Raw genomic sequence first — 19038 nt, 5'->3', positions numbered from 1 at the left:
TAAATCTTATGGGTTCATTTCCCAGACACAGATTAAGCCTAAACCTAGACCAAACAGGTCTTTCAACAGTGAAACAGCATGGACGCCGCAGGTTAGTCCAAGACTAGGTTTAATCCTTATCCATGAAACTAGCCCCAAGTCTCATAACTCATGATAAACTTTCACACAAATATTGCAGACATGCATATTACAGAGACATACATATCATCATTATTCTAATCACATTTGCAAATGACTGTCAGTATAAAAATACAAACCCTGTATAATTGACAAAAATCAGAACTCACAAATGTCAAAATTAAAGCAGCAAAAATATTTGGCCCTACTTCCGTTTGCTATAAAAAATGAAAGTGTAATATTTCTGTCGTTCAGAAACCGAACAAAATAAAAGACCCCCACAGGACTTAAATGCAGGTCTCCAACGACCACATGGTTTGTCAAGTTACTGGAGTTAGAAGTTGCTTCACCGTAGTGAACAATGTTCAAACAGGGAGTTCTGAATGGATCAGCTTTTAATGCTAAATATGGCTATGGCCAAAATCAAAGGCTATGTTGGCAGTACTAAAAAATGTGCAGCATTTATTCAAATGAGGCTTGGACATTGCTTACAATGTTTCTCAGAAAATTAGGCAAGTGGATGCACAGTAGGCACAGCGGGTGAAATGAGCTTTCTGTCGGAATGCAGGCCTTCTCCCAAGCAATATACTGTTTTTATATGATGATGAATAAAAACCAGTTATCTATACTGAACAACTGGATTACATTTTATGTCTAGATGCATAAACAGTTTATTCTCAACATCCACAATAAACTAACTCCATGTCAAACAGACCACATAATAGCAATAACTCTCAAATATCTCACTCAGGAAGTAAGTACAGCTGGTGAGTACAGTACAGTAGAGTAATATGAAGGAAAAAGCCTTTGGTGCAAGATATTTGTTCTTTTGAAAAGAAAAATGTAAAGATAAGCCCCACTTTAGCATACTTCCCCAAAATATGACTTTAGATTTTAAAGTTGTTAAAGCTGTTCCCTGGAGTTTCACGAGCAAGCTAGCATTAGTGGTTAGTGCTAGCCAGAGCGAGTTTGGCTAGATTTTCTGAGTCATCTTAAAGGAGTCTGTATGTAAGCTTCGCAGCTACACACAGTTACATCCACACCTAATCAGTTGTATTTGGTACATTAATCTTCTGCACCATTAAATTAGTTGCTCTTATCATATAATTGAATGTTATTGCTTTGCTTATCATTAATACAGTTGCTCTAATAATAATAATAATAATAATAATAATAATAATAATTTGTTGTTAAATCAACTTACATATAATTAAGAATGGTTCAACCAATAATAAAAATTGACATTTTTTGTATTTTACAAAGTAGATGTTTGCATTTTACTGTGATCTATATTTTGTTATAGCTTATTATAATGATAGGGATTCATTAAGACCTAAATTGATCAAAGCCAGTCATTGTAATTTAAAATAGTATATTTAGTGTGTTGTATTTTAGGATATAAATAATATGTTTAATTTTTAAAAAATGCAAAGATTAGAAGTTATTCGACATATAAATGATACATTCTGTAAAAAAAGATGACAACTGATGCAAGATTTCCATTGGGGGGCTTCTTTCTCAGGTTAGGATGCCCCTTTATTAGATTTTTATTTTTGTGCTACAAAAACAAAATTTGCTGCTGTTGCAGTTTATTTCCACTAACTGCCTGTGCATCATTACCATATGCTTTACAGTACTTTACAGTACACATTTTTTCTTAACAGGGGCTTTGTCCCCCCGTCTTAGCCTACAGGATTTGTCCTCTAGCAGCACCAAATAAAATGTAGTTTGTACAGATGTGTTCACAGCCTTCACATTCATTAGAGGAGGCATGTGCTAGCCAAGAAACTGCTATAGGAAAAAGTTTACATTTTTTAGGCCTATCTTTAATATCCCACCGCAATAAAGAAATATATTTATTTAAATCCAGTATATTGGAGCAAAATGTGATAGTAATGTAATCAGAAATGTAATCACTACTATAATTGTCCTGAGATGTAGTACATAATACAGTCACTAACATCGGTTTTAAATTGAGCCCTTTAAGATATTTCACGTTAAACCCTTAACCCACGCCCCCTCCCAAAAATAATGCAATTCCCAGAAACTAACATATTACTGCACGTGCATGCAAATTCAAGTTGTTCATAACAGAAAGACAAATACATTCTCATTCCTGAGGCCTGAGTACGAATACTGCATCATCTAACACATAGTAATCTTGGTTCATATCACCCTCACACAAGTATGGCAAACGTGTGACAGCCTCCACCTCAAATCCGATCTTCTGGAAAACGTCATCAGACAGGTTTGTAACTTGCTCCTCCCAAGTCTTGCCTTTCACTTGGAGCTGCTCTTTTGGCTGCACCCATTTACCACCTAGGAGCAAAACTGCTATTATGAACTAGCTTTACAGGTTACTGGCATATATTTAAATAAAAACAGAGAAAAAAGGTGCACACAGCGTGATGTAAGAAATATAAGGCCTGGTTGTTACTGCATGTAACATCATACCTGTTTCCACATAAGGCTGGAAAGGTAGTACAACTGCTAGGATGAGCCTCCCTGAGCCTGGTACCAAAGCTTCCTTAATGTCCTGAAGTAGTTTCAGCGGTTCATCACACCTGTCCAACAGGTTCAGACAGCTAATAAGGTCATACTGGAACCCTGTCCTTTGCCACTCATCAATCTCCAACAACCTGACAAAAAGAAAACAGTTCACAGTTAAAACTTAATAACAAGAGCCATTCATGCAGCATCCAAGATCTCATGCAAAGTGGTGTCATTTGCATTTTCTCAGAAGAAGGCCTACAGAGGCCGTCAGGCAGCAATCATTTTGTTTTTTCTTCTTAAAAGGGGCATTTTGATCTCAAACTAGCATTTAATATGTTATATGTAGTGTTATGCACTTTAGTCTAGAGCAGGATTATCTCCCTTAGCCTCACTGGTTTGACAGAATTCAAGATTTTATATTGTTTTCACGTTTTCCTTCATCAATGTCCTTTAACTACAATACCCAGCATGCAGTACGTAAATACATCTAATGAGAACCCCTGGAGTCCACCAATCCTGACTGCTAGCCTAGCCACTGAGATATTGGGCTAATAAATAATAGCCAGGATAGCATCAGTGTAATTTCTCTTGTTCGACTGATCTACTCTTTTCATTGTAATAATGACTTGAAGACAGTTAGAACAGCTATAGTTATAAGACTTATAAAAAGACTTTACACCGAAAAATCTCAGACTACTGAGGCACAGATGTACGGTGCATATTGCTGCTGTCAGAACAAAACCTCTTATCTCCAAAAAGGTAACGTAATGGGACAAAGAAAAACGCTCTTAACTTTTAATAGAAGAAAAAGGAGAAATATATTTTTCCAAGTAATTTGGACAATTTCTGTTGGTCTGTTCATCATGAAATCTTGATACAACATAAATTGCAACCACCTTTTTCAAACTAGGACAAAAAATGAAAAATGACAAAAACAAAGACACAAGGTTTTGTCCCGACAGCAGCGATATGGCCATGTGTCCAACAGATGTAGTGATGTTTACATTATTCCTTTTGGCCAGAGAGTTCCTTTAAGCTTTAAATACACTGCACAACTTTTAATAATCTGTTGGGAGTTTAGAAGACTGGGTATCTTACACTTTTCTACTGACTGCTGTAATTATTTTTAGTGACTGGGGAAAATTGGGAACCACACTGAACTGAACACACCAAACTCAGATAAAAATACATGCTCACTGGTTACTATGAGAAACAGAGAGCAAAGTCAACTGTTACTGTTCATATCACTGTTTAAGCTGACACATGCATTTGGGTGACGTATTTGGTTTGATTACTAACAAGATCTATTCAGATTTGAGTCATTTTGAGTCGCATGCACTACTAGATTACAACCAGATTCCAATCGAAAAGATCAAACAGGTCAGATATGTGCTGTCTACTCCTAATAGTACCTGTGTTATGCATTGAGCTTTAAAACTGAACAATAGGACAGTTATAGGACAGTCAGCATGGTATGCTTCTTTAAACTGCCACGGTCATGAAAAAATATATTCTCCTCATTTTCTCAAACTAAGGGTTAAAGTGTTCTGCAGCCCATGGAAACTAAGCTACAGAAATGAATTTTGAATTAATTGCTTCTGTGACGTAACAAAAACCAAGGCATCTACATAAATCTGGCTGTTCAGCCTACAGCAGTTTAGCCTCACCTATTCACAATAAAGCTGTCATAAGGAATGTTTTAGACAGAACCGCTTTTGAACGCAGCACAATACAGGGTAGCTAATTGGAACAAACATTATTTACATACGTCTATCTTAAAGGCACACTGAAAAAACAAACAGTTTAATTCTGAGGGACAAGGAGAGGTAGGAAAATTATCATGTCAAATTGAATTATGAATGTTTTTGATACAAAAAAAATAAACGTCATAGGTGGACATCAGGCAAAATAAAAGTAAGAAAAATTTTGTACAATCTGGGCCCTTTAACATGGTTCACGATGAAGTATGGTGTTTGTTACAGATGACCCATCAAATTGTGTTTTAATTGTCCTCACGCCTTGATCATGTCATATTTACATTGGCAAACCTACGATATCAGGGAATAAACTAACTGCACCTGTAGTTCTTTCTCTGGAGCTGCCACTTCATTGGAGGAGACACTTCAGTGGCATAAACCTCTCTGAAATGAGAGCCCATGACATCTGTGACACCTCCATCCCCAGCGCCGAGGTCCAGAAGTCTTTCTCCTTTCCAGTCAGGATCAATTTGGAGGAGGAGCTGAAATTGATCCCTTGAGAAGACGAACATGGAACCACGGCCCAGAAACCTATTGACCAAAGATACACAGAGAGATAAGAATTACTTTTTTTCACTGCTGTAGCAGCGGTGAGTCTCCAGCATATCTGTGATTAAATGATTGGCATCACTGTGTGAAAAAACTACAATGCGCAATAAGAAACATCTGAAAATAAGGAAAATGTTGCGAAGAAGTACCCATTGATAGATGTTCTTGAGACGATGGGGCTGAAGATGGTAGAGAACAGTGAGTGGTACAGCTGGGTGAAAAGCCAGCCAGATTTCTCCACACTCCTCTGAAGAAAAGCTTGCGTATCTGTGTCTAACTGACTCTGCACGAACAGCGGCCGAACTGTCTCTCCAAGCATGTCAGGACAGCAACGGTACCACTGAAACATAGAAGATCCACCATTCACATCTCATCTTAAGGGTGGGCAATCGTCGTTATTGTGATCAATTATGTTACCATGCAACACCATATTGTCAGTACTTAAAGGGGAATTCCACCAATGTTTCAAAATTTCATCAAAATTAAATGGTTAAATGAACACCAAACAGTCATTTCCATCACAACCACTGTAAAGCTACCCAAGTCTTTCATAAGTTAGAATGGACAAAAACAACTGTATATATGTATGTATGTGTGTGTGTGTGTGTATATATATATATATATATATATATATATATATATACACACACACATACATATATACACACACACATTTTCAGTGCACAGAATGTTGCCTAGAACAGGACATATAATACACTCCGGTGTTGCCACAAACACCCAGAAGAAAAATCAAGGGTTTAGGTTGTATGAAGTTACAAATTAAAAGAGGTTTACCTCTTGAACTTCATGTCCTGTGAACTCAGTGTTGGTCACCATCAAAGCAGCCCGAGCCAGCGGACTGCGGACATACTTTCCAGACCACATCCTTCGCGCTGCTAGCAGAGCCGATACATAGAAGACCACCCAAGCACCAAAAAGCAGCGTCCTCATCTGTAGGTAACACATAGCAAGAAGAATAAGTCAACGGCACGTACGGTAAAACGCCACTATTCTGTTCTCCCAAAACACCCGGACTCATCCACGGGAGACTCTCCAGGTGCTGGCAGAAATACCCTCGGACCCCCAAACAGAGCAAACAAACCTGCAGGTGTGGTGGAGCTTAGACGGCCACATCATGCCTGAGTAATCCGTAAAATAAATACTGCAATGATAAAGACTGTGTAAGCGTAGCGTTAGCTGAAGTTCCTCATTCGTCTACCGGAGAAATGCTGGTGAAGACGAACTGCTTCCTGGGTTAGCTGAGAGCACGGTCATCACAGCCATCGTGTGATCCGCTCGGCCACCACCAGATGGAGCTCTACATCTCCTCATGGCTTTGACACCTCAGTGTGGGACTTGTAGTCCAGAGCAGGGCAAAAATATTAGATCACGATACTTCAAGACTTTTCACCCCTGCTGAAAAAGGACCATTAGAAACTATTAGTATTAATACTTAATGGTTTTGCTTCCTAATTGAAATTGGCTTAATAATTTCCAACAGATACCATTGTGTTTCCTGTGAAACACCTATAGATCCCATTAGGAAACCATCAAATGCGTTTAGACTCAGCCATTGGTCACCTGTTAAACATTTAGGATCCTTTACATTGGGATATCCATTAAAAAAGCCAAAACACATTACAAAACCATCAGAAACCAAGAGAAACACAATATGCGTCATGGAATTTCTGAGATTTGAGTTGGAACAGACAAAATAGAACATGTAGTGCTACATTTAATAAAAATAATAACAATAATAATAATAATAATAATAATAATAATAATAATCCTGCTAAAAATAAAACAGCACACACCAGCAAGCATTTCATGCTGGTCTAAGATGGGCTATGCTGGTCACTGCTGGTTTATTTTACGCTGGTCTTGTGCTGCTCTGGTTCCGGTTTAACTGCTCACCCCAGCATGGTCATGCTGGTTGATCAGCATACCAGCATCCAAAACACAACATATGCTGGTTTCGCTAGTGACCAGTTATGCTGGTCTATGCTGTTTTTTTTAGCAGGGAATAAGAAGAAGAAGAAGAAGAAGAAGAAGAAGAAGAAGAAAAAGAAGAACGAGAAGAAGAAACCTACAACCACAATGATTTTTATTCAATGTCTCACAAACTGCACTAAATCAAAGTCTTTATAGGAAAGTCTATTCACTTGGCGGCCATCTTTGCCACGCCACCAAGCAGTTATTTCCAACCATCTTTGTAATGAAACATATGTTTAGTCTGTGTTCTTTGACTACTGACAGTATCCATCATGTGCTCAGGAAAGTGGAATGAGACACAATTTATCATTATAACAATAAAATTTTGTCATTTTGTCAAATATTGTCATTGATCTCAACAGAAAGAGCAATTAAAGAGAACATTTATAACTTCGCTGTGCAAAAAAAAATGTATCTCCATGTTTTCTACGTCATTTCAACACACCAGTTGCATGGACGAATAGAAATGCTTTAAAATCACTTGGAACAAAATCTTTTTACATTGACTTACATTGAAAGGTAAGAGGGTTTTTGCCTTCTCCTGTAAAATTACTATTTTGGAGATTCTTGTTTTCATTGGACAGCAATGATAAATTTATTCAGTAATACATTAGAGGGGTAAAACCTATAAGGATCAGTCTTATGAACTGGTGCAAAGTCAGAGCTGAAAGCACATTTTGGACTTTTACCTGACTTTGACTTTAGAATCTGTTAGCTTAATTACTTTAATTCTGTTTATTTTATTAAAACAAATGATTGAACATTCAATTTTGTCACTACCAAAACAATGATAACACTACTGAACCTTTACCAAATATTTTGGTAGTGACTGTTTGTTTAGTGACAGTTTTAGCCAATTTTAAGCAGAACTCAAAAACTCTAGCCAGTATGTGACTCACAACCACAGCTTCAAACAGCTTCACACACATAAAATCATAATATTTTTCTTTAAAATATAAAAATATGTCTTTCAGTAGTAACAGTTCTTAATATTACACAGTGATTCTCAGACTTCAGGACAACTGCTCACTGTGTGGCCATGAGGGACAGGGATGCAGCCTCACTTCCTGTGCTGAAATGCAGGGGTGTGGCCCTATTTACTTTATAGTGCACGTTTTTAGAGTTTTGGCATTTTGTAGTGATGTCCAAAAACAGAAGATGCAGAAGTGCAGAAGATCCAGTGCACACAATTCCACAATGCACTGCAGTAAGTAGTGTACAACCGGTATACCCTATAGTGGATGGAGGATAGCCATAATACAGTGTGTTGTTTGGTTTAAAGATTCATGTGCAACTTCTCTGTGGGGGATCACTAAGCCCATAATGTCAGCATTTCCACTGACCTCTCTTCAGACCTGATACAGATGTAAGTAAGCTCTTTTTATGTGTGCAGCCAAACTCAGTGGTTTTAGTGGACTAGGGGCACGTCATTTATAATGTTTATGCATCAGAACCTGCTGTAATAAGCAAACCCACATGACAGTGTCTGAAATCATTTACTACATCACAGCTTCTGTTCTCTATGATAGTGTTCTATATAGTGATCCAGATTTTCATGGGTAGGGTCAATTGATTAGCGAACCATTTCAGACATGGCACTTGTGTTTTGGTTGAGTTTGGTTGATTGATTTTTATTATAGGAGCACGGTTTGAACTTTGATTCGGTAGAATGATCCATACATCATTTTTAATTGTACTTCTTTGACTTTGTTCTGTAGAAAAACTTGAATCAGAGCGTGTTTACAATGTTTTCACTGGACATCAAGGGGTCTGGGTGAGGTGTGTAGAGTAGGGTCTGTGTACTTTCCACAGACTTGCATGTGGTGGAGGACAAATAGATAGATCAATACACTAATGAAAAAAGCATATTATATTTTAGTTTGGGTTAAAGTGAGTTGATGTAGCATCAATATATCTTAAGAGCCTGCATGCTGGGTTGTATTTTTTCAAAATTTCTGCATAATTCAATCATTGAGATGTAAACAGAGCCATTCAGAGTGGTTTGATGTGAAATGTGCATTTCTATAGAAGCTTACTGAGTCAGACTTTACAGTGGTGGATATTTTAATGCCTTTAAAAGCATTCACATCATATTTACACAATATGTTTACAAATACATCACATGATCCCTGAGGCATTGTTTTGTGATGAAGGAATTTTGCTTTAATTCTCATCTTAGTTTACTCTTTAAACTGCGGAAAGACACTGAATGCACTACGTTTTCGGACTTTTTAATCCTCTACTGTACACATTATGAAAGCAATGTTTAAAAGAAATTATTTATCTTTTTTGCATAAAATTGATATGATTATTAACATCAAAAATACTTTTTCAAAATAATGTATTTGGGGTCCTTTTTGGGTATGTTGCCTTGAGGCAACAACATGTGACAGCATAAATAAATGATACAGAGTGACACATGAAAAACAAGATTTTTAATCCAAATATTTGGAACAAAATGAAGTAACCATGCAACTTGTTGATCTTTAAATACGAAGAATGCCAAAAAAAAATAAAAAAAACAAAACAAAAAAAACAAAACAAAACAAAACAAAACAAAAAACAAAAACAAATATATTTCATTTTATATTAATAAAATCTATGTTACCATGATGTAACATTGTGAAATAATGTTTTGGACAACAGACAATCTATTATTTGGACAACAGCCATGCTGACAGCAGACACTGACAAATACTACAGTTAAAGTTAGATTTTTTACGTAAACATAAACACAATTAATTCTAAATAATAAAAAAAAAACCTAAAATTTATATTCAGTGTTCTCTCAAAAGGCTATTTAGAGAAACCCCTCCCTTCATTATTAACCCTTTTATTCTCATCAAAAATGTATCATGTAATTAGGCGCATTATAGATTTCAAGATTTTTTCACGATAGACGTTTGGCGTGAACTTTGCACAAGAACCAGCGCAATCATGATTAATATCACCTTTATTACACAAACACAAAAGCGTTTTCCGTTGCACGTCAGCTGTTTTTCTTTTCAGTAACTATAAAATGGATACACAGCATTCAGAAATGAAACGTTTCGACTTTAAAGCGAGAAAAGTGAGATTTGTTGCCTTGAGGCAACAGTGTGCAATAGAATGTTTACTTCATTAGACTCTTTTTCGGACTCTTTTTTGCTCACGTTTTTACACTTTTGCAGTTGTCCTGTGTGGCTCGAGGCGAGCTGTGATAAAAGCGGCGCGCTTTAAGCCGGAGTGTGCGTCACTCCGTTATCTGGAGTACAGAGAGCGCGCGCCACGTTGTCTTCCTCCTGAGAGACCGGTGCACCTGCAGTCCAGCGTCCTCTGGTTCGACCGCCTCAACAGCAACCGGAGATCGTTCGTAAGGATTCGTTTATTGTATCTGTCATTGTAACCTGAATGAAGTAGCTTCATGAATCTGCCCTGCTGTGCAGCGCATACTGAGCTTTTCTGTTTCTCACTGAAGATGCTTACAGACATGATAGCTGAGGAAGAGTTCGAGATTAAAGAGGAAGAACCGTGGTACGACCCCCAGGATCTGGAACACGGTAAGATAGCTTACATTTTTACAGTCACTGCAGTGTTTTCAGTGACACAGATTGAAAGCTGTGGCATTCAGAATGAGGACAACCTTAAATACAGCACACCACATCTGTTTGTGTACAGAAGTTCAATAATATGACTAAACCAGTGAGAAGGTGATGTTTATGTTTGGTCTCCATTCTTCAGCTGCGATTACCATTAATACACATTACTTTGTAAGAACTCCATGTGTAAAAGATTGAGAAAATCTGTGGCTTTCTTGACATGATTGTTCACTCAGATGACAGTTGATGTTGCACCACATCCTGTGACAAGTCAGCACTTTCACACCTCAAGAGAACTGAAGGAGACAAAGGTGTACTGATGTCAGCTGCTGGGATAAGTGGAGATTGAATCTTCACAATGATAAAGTGACTTTAGGATAAACTAAATCTACAGGTGACCTCAGTTTTGCTTTAAAATGAACATGCTGAACATGCACTCATATATAAGCACTGACCAAGGCTTGTTGCCCTACACACTGTGCTTACTATGAAGTTAACGCACCCCCTTTTAGCTGCTAAAAGATGCTGTTTTGTTGTATTAATGAATATCTGAAGAAGTGTTTATTAAGGTCCTAATGTTATTAACCCCACAGACAAATTATTCACTTATTGTCGCTGTGAATGAAAACAACTGTAACTCTATCTATTTTTTTTTCATGCCAATTTTTTGCACCCCTTAACGCCCCTTAAAGGGGAATTCCAACTCGTTTTCAAAACTTCGACAAAATGCAATTGTTCAGATGTAAACAAAGTCCTTCAGAGTGGTTTGACATGGAATGGTTCATTGTAGAGAAACAGTCTACACTTTCTTTACACTGGTGGTGATAGGAACCAGGAGTCACAGTGTCTACAATACAAATATAGCCATTTTATTTACCGTCCAAAATTACATGTGAATCTATGCAAGCCCTCTGAATTTTATATGGAATGTTGATAGTGATGAAACAGTGATAAATCTGGGAAATACATTTCTTTGAGTGCTATTGTTCACCTGCAAGTAGCCCTCTATCATAAGCAGACTTTAAATGTTTCTTAGAATAGAGCATTTTCCAAAAAAACACTCTTAATGAATTTGAAAAATCAGTGGAATTCCCTTTTAACTCTGTGTGAACATTATATGATGAATGGACTAATAGAAGAGGTCAAATATGATCATACATTATAATGTATGATAATATAACAATTATACAGTCCTGTTATGCTATCATACATTAAAGATTTTTTCTTCTCCTATAAAGTTACTATTTCAGGAATGCCAGGTTTGTTACAACAGCATGATGTACGAGCAGTTTGTGTAAGCTTTCATATTGTTTATGTGGGCGCTCCTTATCTGTGCACAGATCTTCATTTGGCTGCTGAGTTGGGCAAAACCCTCCTAGAGAGAAACCATGAACTGGAGCAAGCTCTCCAGCAGATGTATGTCGCCAACCAAGAGCAGCAACAGGAAATAGAGGTACTTATGTAGAGGTGGAGCAATAGGTCTTTTCAGGACCTTTGAGTGCAGCATTGCATCATAATAATTTTAATGTTCTACCATGTAGTTTGATCACATCACAGGGCAAGAGTCTGATGTCTAATGTGAGGAGGTGCTTGGATTAACAGATTGTCTCACAGTCCTTGGCATAAACTATTCCTGCCACCCAGCTATGCTTTTTCTATCTATATTATCTGTGGAACTCCTGTATTTCAGTGTGTTTGTGTTGATATTTTATGTATACATTACTTGTATTATAGTAAAGTATTGGCTCCGCAAAGGCATGAACACTGTAAAAAATATATGGCAAATGAAAACATCTTAAATCTAGTCAATATATGTAATATGTCTTACTGTTAGATTGTTATGAGGGTATTATGAGAGTTCAACTTATTTCTTTTTTTTTGTTTTCAGTGATTACAAAATTATATTGGCAGATAATTTTGCTTATTTCAAACATTCATGAAATGTCACTTAAAAACAATATTACTGGACAAAATTACTTGAAACAAGTCAAAACATCTAGAAACAAGCTGAAGGTTCCTATAATATTGTTATAAAGTCTCAAAATGACAAATGTTGGAGATATTGACAGGATCTGAGATGTTTTCACTTCCCAAGTGTAACGTTTTGCAGTGAAAAAAGCTTTTTTTTCTAGTATTATGAATGCTGCTTGAATCTATACCTAATACAAACATAATCACAACCATTAAAAGCTACCACAGAATGTAAAGTACATGTGAAAATACTTTGTTTGACTGCATTAGAAACATTAATCACAGCACATTTTCTTAAGAATGGACTAAAATGACACTAATAATTTCTTGCTCAACGTGGCTTTCAGTCTTGTGATTCGTGCACACTACAACTATCAAAGCTGAGGACTAAAAAGTTTGACAACATGCCATTTTGGGGACCTTTTAACAGCTCGCCCTGCCCTGACACACCTACAGCTGTACAAGTGGAATTTCCTTATCATGTTTTACAGTTTTATTTTTAACCTGTCACTCTGGTGGTTAATGAGGGGCGCAGTTTTCCAGAAGCCTCTTAGTGTTAAGACCATCTTAACCGGTAGAGAGAGTGTGATGCTCGCTCTACTGTTTAAGAATCATCTTTGTGCTAAGATGCTTTCAATAAACCCAACCCTGATTAGTTGGATCAGATGTGTTGAAGCAGGGAAAACACCAGAATATGCAATGCAGGGGTACTCCAGAACCAGGGCTGAGAACCAAAGATGATTCAATATTGATTAATAATTAACCTAATAATAAAATGTATGGTGCCATATCAGTGTTTATCTATTCCGGTGAGCTTCTTCATGATAAAAAAAAAAGAACAACCTGGTGTAGGGAAGTGCTTAATAAGAGTGACCTTTGTTTCCAAGATATGGAGACTGAGGTAGATGAACTAAGATGAAGTGAGATAGAAAATGTGTAGCTTTAAGACACTGTGTATGCTTTAGACTACAGCTAGTTTTACCACAGTACCAACAAGAGCAGCTTGATCTTTTATTTAGGGCCAAAGGTCACATTTCATTTGTAAACATGTATGCGGATGACATCACTTTCTGCATTCAGTGAGGCTGTAGTCAAGACCACCATAGTCCAAGACTATGACCAGATCGAGTCAATACCAAGTCTAAAAGGGGCCAAGACCAAGTCACGTCCAAGTCCAAATGAGAGTCAAGAGTCAAGACTGAGACTCGAGTCTTCTTCAAGCCTTAACTATACTTTAACTGGCCAAATTTCCGGGCCAAATATCTTGGTGTTTTCAAACTGTTGATTATTATTGCCATTTAAAAATGAGATGTACCCCTCAGATTCACTTGGAACAACAGAATTAATGCTTACAATTCCATAACATTACTTTCATTTTGCTATATTGTTTAATGAAATGATATAATTACACAATTACCTAGCAATGAAATGTATTACAGTTGGGTTCAATTTAGATTCTTTATTGACCGATTCAAGCACTTTTAACTCTATTCTGTTTGTTTTTGAAGTCACAAGCATGGCACAAACACAAAGGATGGACACACAATAAAATTTCATCAAATTCAATTAACATGTCCCCTTCTACCAACAAACACAAATGTGGCTAAAACAAACAGATGCAATGATCTGGTTTTGAGTTGCTATAGTTTAGGCCAGTACAAGTTGGTGACAGTTAAATAAAAGAAAACTTCAGCTGGTCTTGAGACAAGAATAAATTTAGTAAGACCAAGAGGAGTCTGAGTACAGATGTTAACGGTTCAAGACAATACAAAAACATCTGTGAGACTGGACCTAAAGCACTGCAGCACTGGTGTTTGGTACTGTTGCACTTTTTAAAGATACTGTATCCCTTCATGAGCTCGCTTTAAGGTAGGTAGGTTTCTAATCCCTTTTTTTCTTCTTCAGTATCTGTCTAAGCAGGTGGACTTGCTCAGGTCAGTGAATGATCAGCATGCTAAGGTCTATGAGCAGCTGGACACCACTGCACGAGACCTGGAGCAGAGCAATCAAAGATTGGTCCTGGACAACCGCTCAGCCCAGCTTAAGATTGAGGGGTAAAACAGGTCTCAGGATTTAGACATCATTAAGACAGCACTGCAATTTTTATGATTCCCCTCTAAACATAGCTATATAAATTGTAGACATATATAAATATGTGATTGCTCTCATATAAAAAATTTCACAGTGAATGATCTTCTATAAGTTACGAATGCTTTTTTCTCTTTCTATTTTGGAAACACAAGGTTTGGTTATGGCAGCGATGATATACTATATATAACAACTGATGTGAAATGTGAGAATCAATTTGATTTGAGATGAAGGTGCTGTCTCCTGTGCAGGCTCACAGAGACCATAAACGGGCTGCAGTGTCAGGTGGAGGACCTGCAGAGGGAGGTGAAGGAGCTGAAGACTGTTCCTTCTGAGCAGACCACACCAGACTTGCTGGAGCCACAGTGGCCAGCCAGTAGCCCAACTCCTCCCTGTTTGAAGGAGCAGTACCAATCCCACAAGTAAAAGTCTTATTATGTTGAAACAATTGACTGTGGAACAAACCAAAGTGTTCAGTCGTCTTTTGCAGCTATGTACACACAACAACATCAGGATTCTTTTTTACAAGAACATTATACAACTTCTCTTTACCCTTTAGAATTAAACAGTGAGAGTTTAGGACTGATTTATGTAAATAACCTCTGTTCTGATTGGCTGCCCTGTGTTATGCAGCAGTCCAGAGGGAAGCACTTCTTATAACTTTAAGGTGAAGCTAAACTACAAATCAATAATAAGCCCTTAGTGCTCTGAATTCTGTATTCTGTTCTGAATGTGTGCACACTCGCTGTGAAACTACCACAGTGCATCCAACAATAAGGGCAGCATTGTGCTTCCTTTATACAGTGATAGAAAACATAGTAATGAACAGAAAGCTCAGATTCCACATGCTGATACATTTTTCTACCCAACATGGACATGCATGTGTTCAAACTACTCTGGAGGCAGACTTTACTGACTGAAGAGTATCTCTCCTGATATGTTAGATAAATCTTACATGTTAATCTGTCACTGATTCTCACCATTGTACATTTCTTTCAGGTGCCCACCCTTCGAGCATTCTGTTTCGGCGAGCACTCCCTCTATAGAGCAGGAGGACTGGGAGGAGGAGCACTCAGCCCTTTTGCACTCTGTTGAGACACTGCAGGCCCAGCTGAAAGCAGAGCGTGCTCTGAGGGAGGCTGCGGAACAGGACACTGATGCTCTAGCACGAGAGATAAGCGAGTTGGAGCCACGTGTGACCCTGATCGAAGGCTATAAGGCACGGCTGGCCGAGCTGGAGGCAGAAGTTGAGGAACTCAGGCAACTGTGGCGCTCTGATTCAGCCTCGGGTGGTGCTGGCCACACCCACCGGCTGCTGCTGCCGGACACAGTGTTCTTCCCCTCTGAGGAAGACATGAGTGAGGCGTGGCAGAGGAGCCACATGCTAAAGCGCTGCAACAGTGAGAGGCAGCTGAGGGGGGTCAGCGGTGAGGACAGTGGCCTGAGGGACATGGGGCGTGTTAATGTCTGCAGGGGGCATTCGGAGACAGCGAAGTACCACCAGGGCATCTCCCTGCTGAATGAAGTGGATGCTGAGTACAGCGCCCTGCAGAGGAAATACAATGCTCTTCTGCGCCGCTGCGAAGATGGGCCCCAGCCACGGAGCCACAAAGCTGTGCAAACAGCTACAGTCACTCAGCACTTGACCCCATCGCCAGCCAAGCACCCCTGCTCCCAGGGGGTCGGTACACAGGATGATGTCCCACTACCTGAATACAAAGTCCTTTTCCATGAGATTTTTGCTTGTATCCAAAGGAGCAAAGAGAACCTAAGGGAGAACAGGGCCAAGTCCAGTTTAAACACAGCAATGCACTATGACGCCTGTACGCTACAAGCCTCTTAGATTTGTCCTCCACAAGGACTTGGCAAGTGTCCCAGTATGAGGTTCAGATTCAATCAAGCAGTCTCACGACTGGCTGAACCAGAAGGAATCTTAAAGGCATGTATGTGTGAAGCACACTGTAGCTTATTTCGTATCTTTTATTGTCTAGTCATTGCCACATTGTACAAAATTACACATTTCGACCTCCTGGAACTCTCTGGGGTGCCTATTTTAAATAGTTATATTTCATAAGGCATTACATGACAATATGATCATCTTAAAGCATCTGTTTTGGATTTTTGGTGCTTACCATTTATTTTGACTACACAGTTTACCTTTAGCAGCTACACACTTAAGTTTACATAAAAATGCTTACTCGTTTAAAATATGTGTATTGCTATCTGAGTTGATTAACTCTTGGTGAGGCCCTTGATAACAGTAGTAGGTACTGGTCATCATAAACCTAATGTAGAAAGCAACATCCAGATGCCACACAGATCATCTTCAAATGGTACAGCATGACACCTGCAGCCTGTTTCACAAAGCAGGATTTCTTGCTAACTTTAAGCTCAGTTAAGCATAAGATCTCACAACAGGGGATCACTTTATTTAATAGGCTATGTCACCATGGCAACTTGTGCTGCACATCTAACCTAAGTTCAGGATTTTGGATCATAAACAGCTCTTGATCAAACAGGGTGGGCTTCTGATCAGTCAGTAACAGCCTTCTGATGGAATATAAAACCCTTTGGCCCTTTTTTTTTATCTTTATGACATCTGTGGAGCCAAACAAGGGAACTATACAAATAATACTAAATAGAGATCAAGAATGTAAATCAGTTACTTCAGTAAGTAACAACACAATGGCAGTGGCAACAACTAGTGTTGTAGTAATTAAGTCCAGTCTTGGGCTTGTCTCTCTCTCAGGGTAAGACACAGACATTGTTCTCAAGATCAGCCAAGCAAGCGGTACCTGGAAACTGAACGTTTTTCTATCAACAAAACATTCAAACAAAATAAAACAGTGCTTTGTCGACATGTTTAAATAAAATCTGTTTGTGACCGGTTGGGGATCTAATTGATGCTTAATTGATGGCTTAACTAGGTTTAACTAGGCTTAACTTGTTTGGTGATTTTTATTGGTTCTAAAATTCAAACATCCCCTGAGAGCATGGATGTATGTTGTTTGGTTTATATTCAGTTGACTTTAGGTGGTGATTCTGAAGACGTTTTAGAGAAGAAGGGACAGTGAATAAACACCACCATTTGCTTGACTATAATATAATAATGACAATAATAATATACATAATTAATAATATATTTAGGCTATATTTTATTTAATATTTTACAAAATATGAAATCTAATTATTTGTTGATATCGTGTATAATGAATGAACAGTGATCCACAAATAAATTAAATTTTTCCCTATCGTTTTATTTGTATATTCAAAAAAAAAAATGTTGAATCTGGTCTCAGTCTTGACTCAGACACACCTACTACAAAGACTTGGTCTTGACTCAGTGCGTCCAGGTCTCTGTCTTGTCTAAAACGCAGTGCAACAACTGCTCTGTCTTCTGCTGTAGATGTTTGCTACTGTGGTTACCTGTTAAAATGCACATGTATCTCAAAGGGGTAAACCTGTTTACATTTGGTGCTTAATTTCTGTGTGTTATAGTCAATATATATGTAAATTTGATGATACATTCTAGCACTCAAAAGCTTGAAATAAATGTTTTCAAAATTGAATTTTGTTTCAAACACTATTATAAAAAACACTTAACCTAGCCTTTATGCCACTTCCTAGACTTCAGATGGGGCAAGTAAATAAAAAAGTATAGATCATTCCAAAATGACTAAGGAAGCTGTACTGCACTGAAGATATACAAAAAAAGAGGTATTCTACTTTTTTGAAACTTTCTGCATAATTATTATAATAATTAGTTAAATAATGAATTGAGTATCAATTAATTATTCATAATACTATATAATGCTTTAAATGCTATTTGGCATACGGTATATTTTCTTTAAAATTCCACTGTTTACATTAGTATTAAAAAAAATCAGTAAGACGAGTGATTTTAAATTTCTTTTTAATAGTAGTGTCAACAAACTAAGTCAAGAAACGAGACACCAATAGCAGTACTTTGGTTGCAGTGTTTATTGAGCATAATGATGTCCAACTGAAACAGGTGACTTTCACGTTTAGGTCAAAACCCCTTTTTGACTGTGTCCGTGTAGACAAACAAGGTAAATTTCTGAATATATGGAATGCTTCAAACTGCTGAACAGGATCTAAGAGCCAACATGTCTTGAACATAACAAGCAGTCTTCTGTTAGGAAGGAAGAGGCTAAATGTGAAATCAAAGTTGTTCCAGTCATAACAAAGCGAATTTAATAATGGTAATATTTCCCCTGAATAATTTAGAGGCACTTTCTCTTGACCTAAAAAGCATTTCAGTCACTCAGTATATTTTTTCACCAATAAACAATCCCACACTTGCCTGTTCAAAGCAATTATTCTCCAGCACCTCTGATTGCCAGGACAGCCTCAGTTCCACCTCATACAACAACGACCGCAAAAACTAGTAAATCGCAAAAACTAAACGGGCTAAAAATGTGACTGACCGTCAGAGGGCCTTTCATTTAGAACAGAACATACGCTTTGCAAAA

General features: G+C 37.8%; 2 protein-coding genes across 4 annotated transcripts; one reads left to right on the top strand and one right to left on the bottom strand.

Moving 5' to 3' along the window:
* Positions 1 to 91: 91 nt before the first annotated feature.
* On the bottom strand, positions 92 to 6182 carry mettl9 (methyltransferase like 9). Of its 2 annotated transcripts, XM_036572890.1 has the most exons (6): positions 6019 to 6182; positions 5712 to 5867; positions 5066 to 5256; positions 4689 to 4898; positions 2572 to 2756; positions 92 to 2436 (listed from the first exon to the last, which is right to left on the bottom strand). In XM_036572890.1, exons 2-6 carry the CDS (start codon positions 5865 to 5867, stop codon positions 2228 to 2230), a joined length of 951 nt encoding a protein of 316 aa, XP_036428783.1. In that variant the 5' UTR covers positions 6019 to 6182; the 3' UTR covers positions 92 to 2227. The 2 variants fall into 2 exon arrangements, with proteins under 2 accessions (XP_036428783.1, XP_036428782.1); XM_036572889.1 differs by lacking the exon at positions 6019 to 6182 and having other exon boundaries at positions 5712 to 5897.
* A 3730-nt stretch (positions 6183 to 9912) lies between these two features.
* On the top strand, positions 9913 to 17201 carry si:ch1073-272o11.3 (cerebellar degeneration-related protein 2). 2 transcript variants are annotated; one of them, XM_036572888.1, is made up of 7 exons: positions 9913 to 9978; positions 10079 to 10260; positions 10366 to 10447; positions 11827 to 11939; positions 14363 to 14511; positions 14797 to 14967; positions 15545 to 17201. In XM_036572888.1, the coding sequence occupies exons 3-7, from the start codon at positions 10366 to 10368 to the stop codon at positions 16386 to 16388; spliced, it is 1359 nt and encodes a 452-aa protein (XP_036428781.1). In that variant the 5' UTR covers positions 9913 to 9978; positions 10079 to 10260; the 3' UTR covers positions 16389 to 17201. The 2 variants fall into 2 exon arrangements, with proteins under 2 accessions (XP_036428781.1, XP_036428780.1); XM_036572887.1 differs by having other exon boundaries at positions 9919 to 10260.
* Positions 17202 to 19038: the final 1837 nt, after the last annotated feature.

Source organism: Colossoma macropomum, unplaced genomic scaffold (assembly GCF_904425465.1).
Source record: "Colossoma macropomum unplaced genomic scaffold, Colossoma_macropomum, whole genome shotgun sequence".
NCBI lineage: Eukaryota > Metazoa > Chordata > Actinopteri > Characiformes > Serrasalmidae > Colossoma > Colossoma macropomum.
This window is presented reverse-complemented; position numbering and strand designations above follow the sequence as displayed.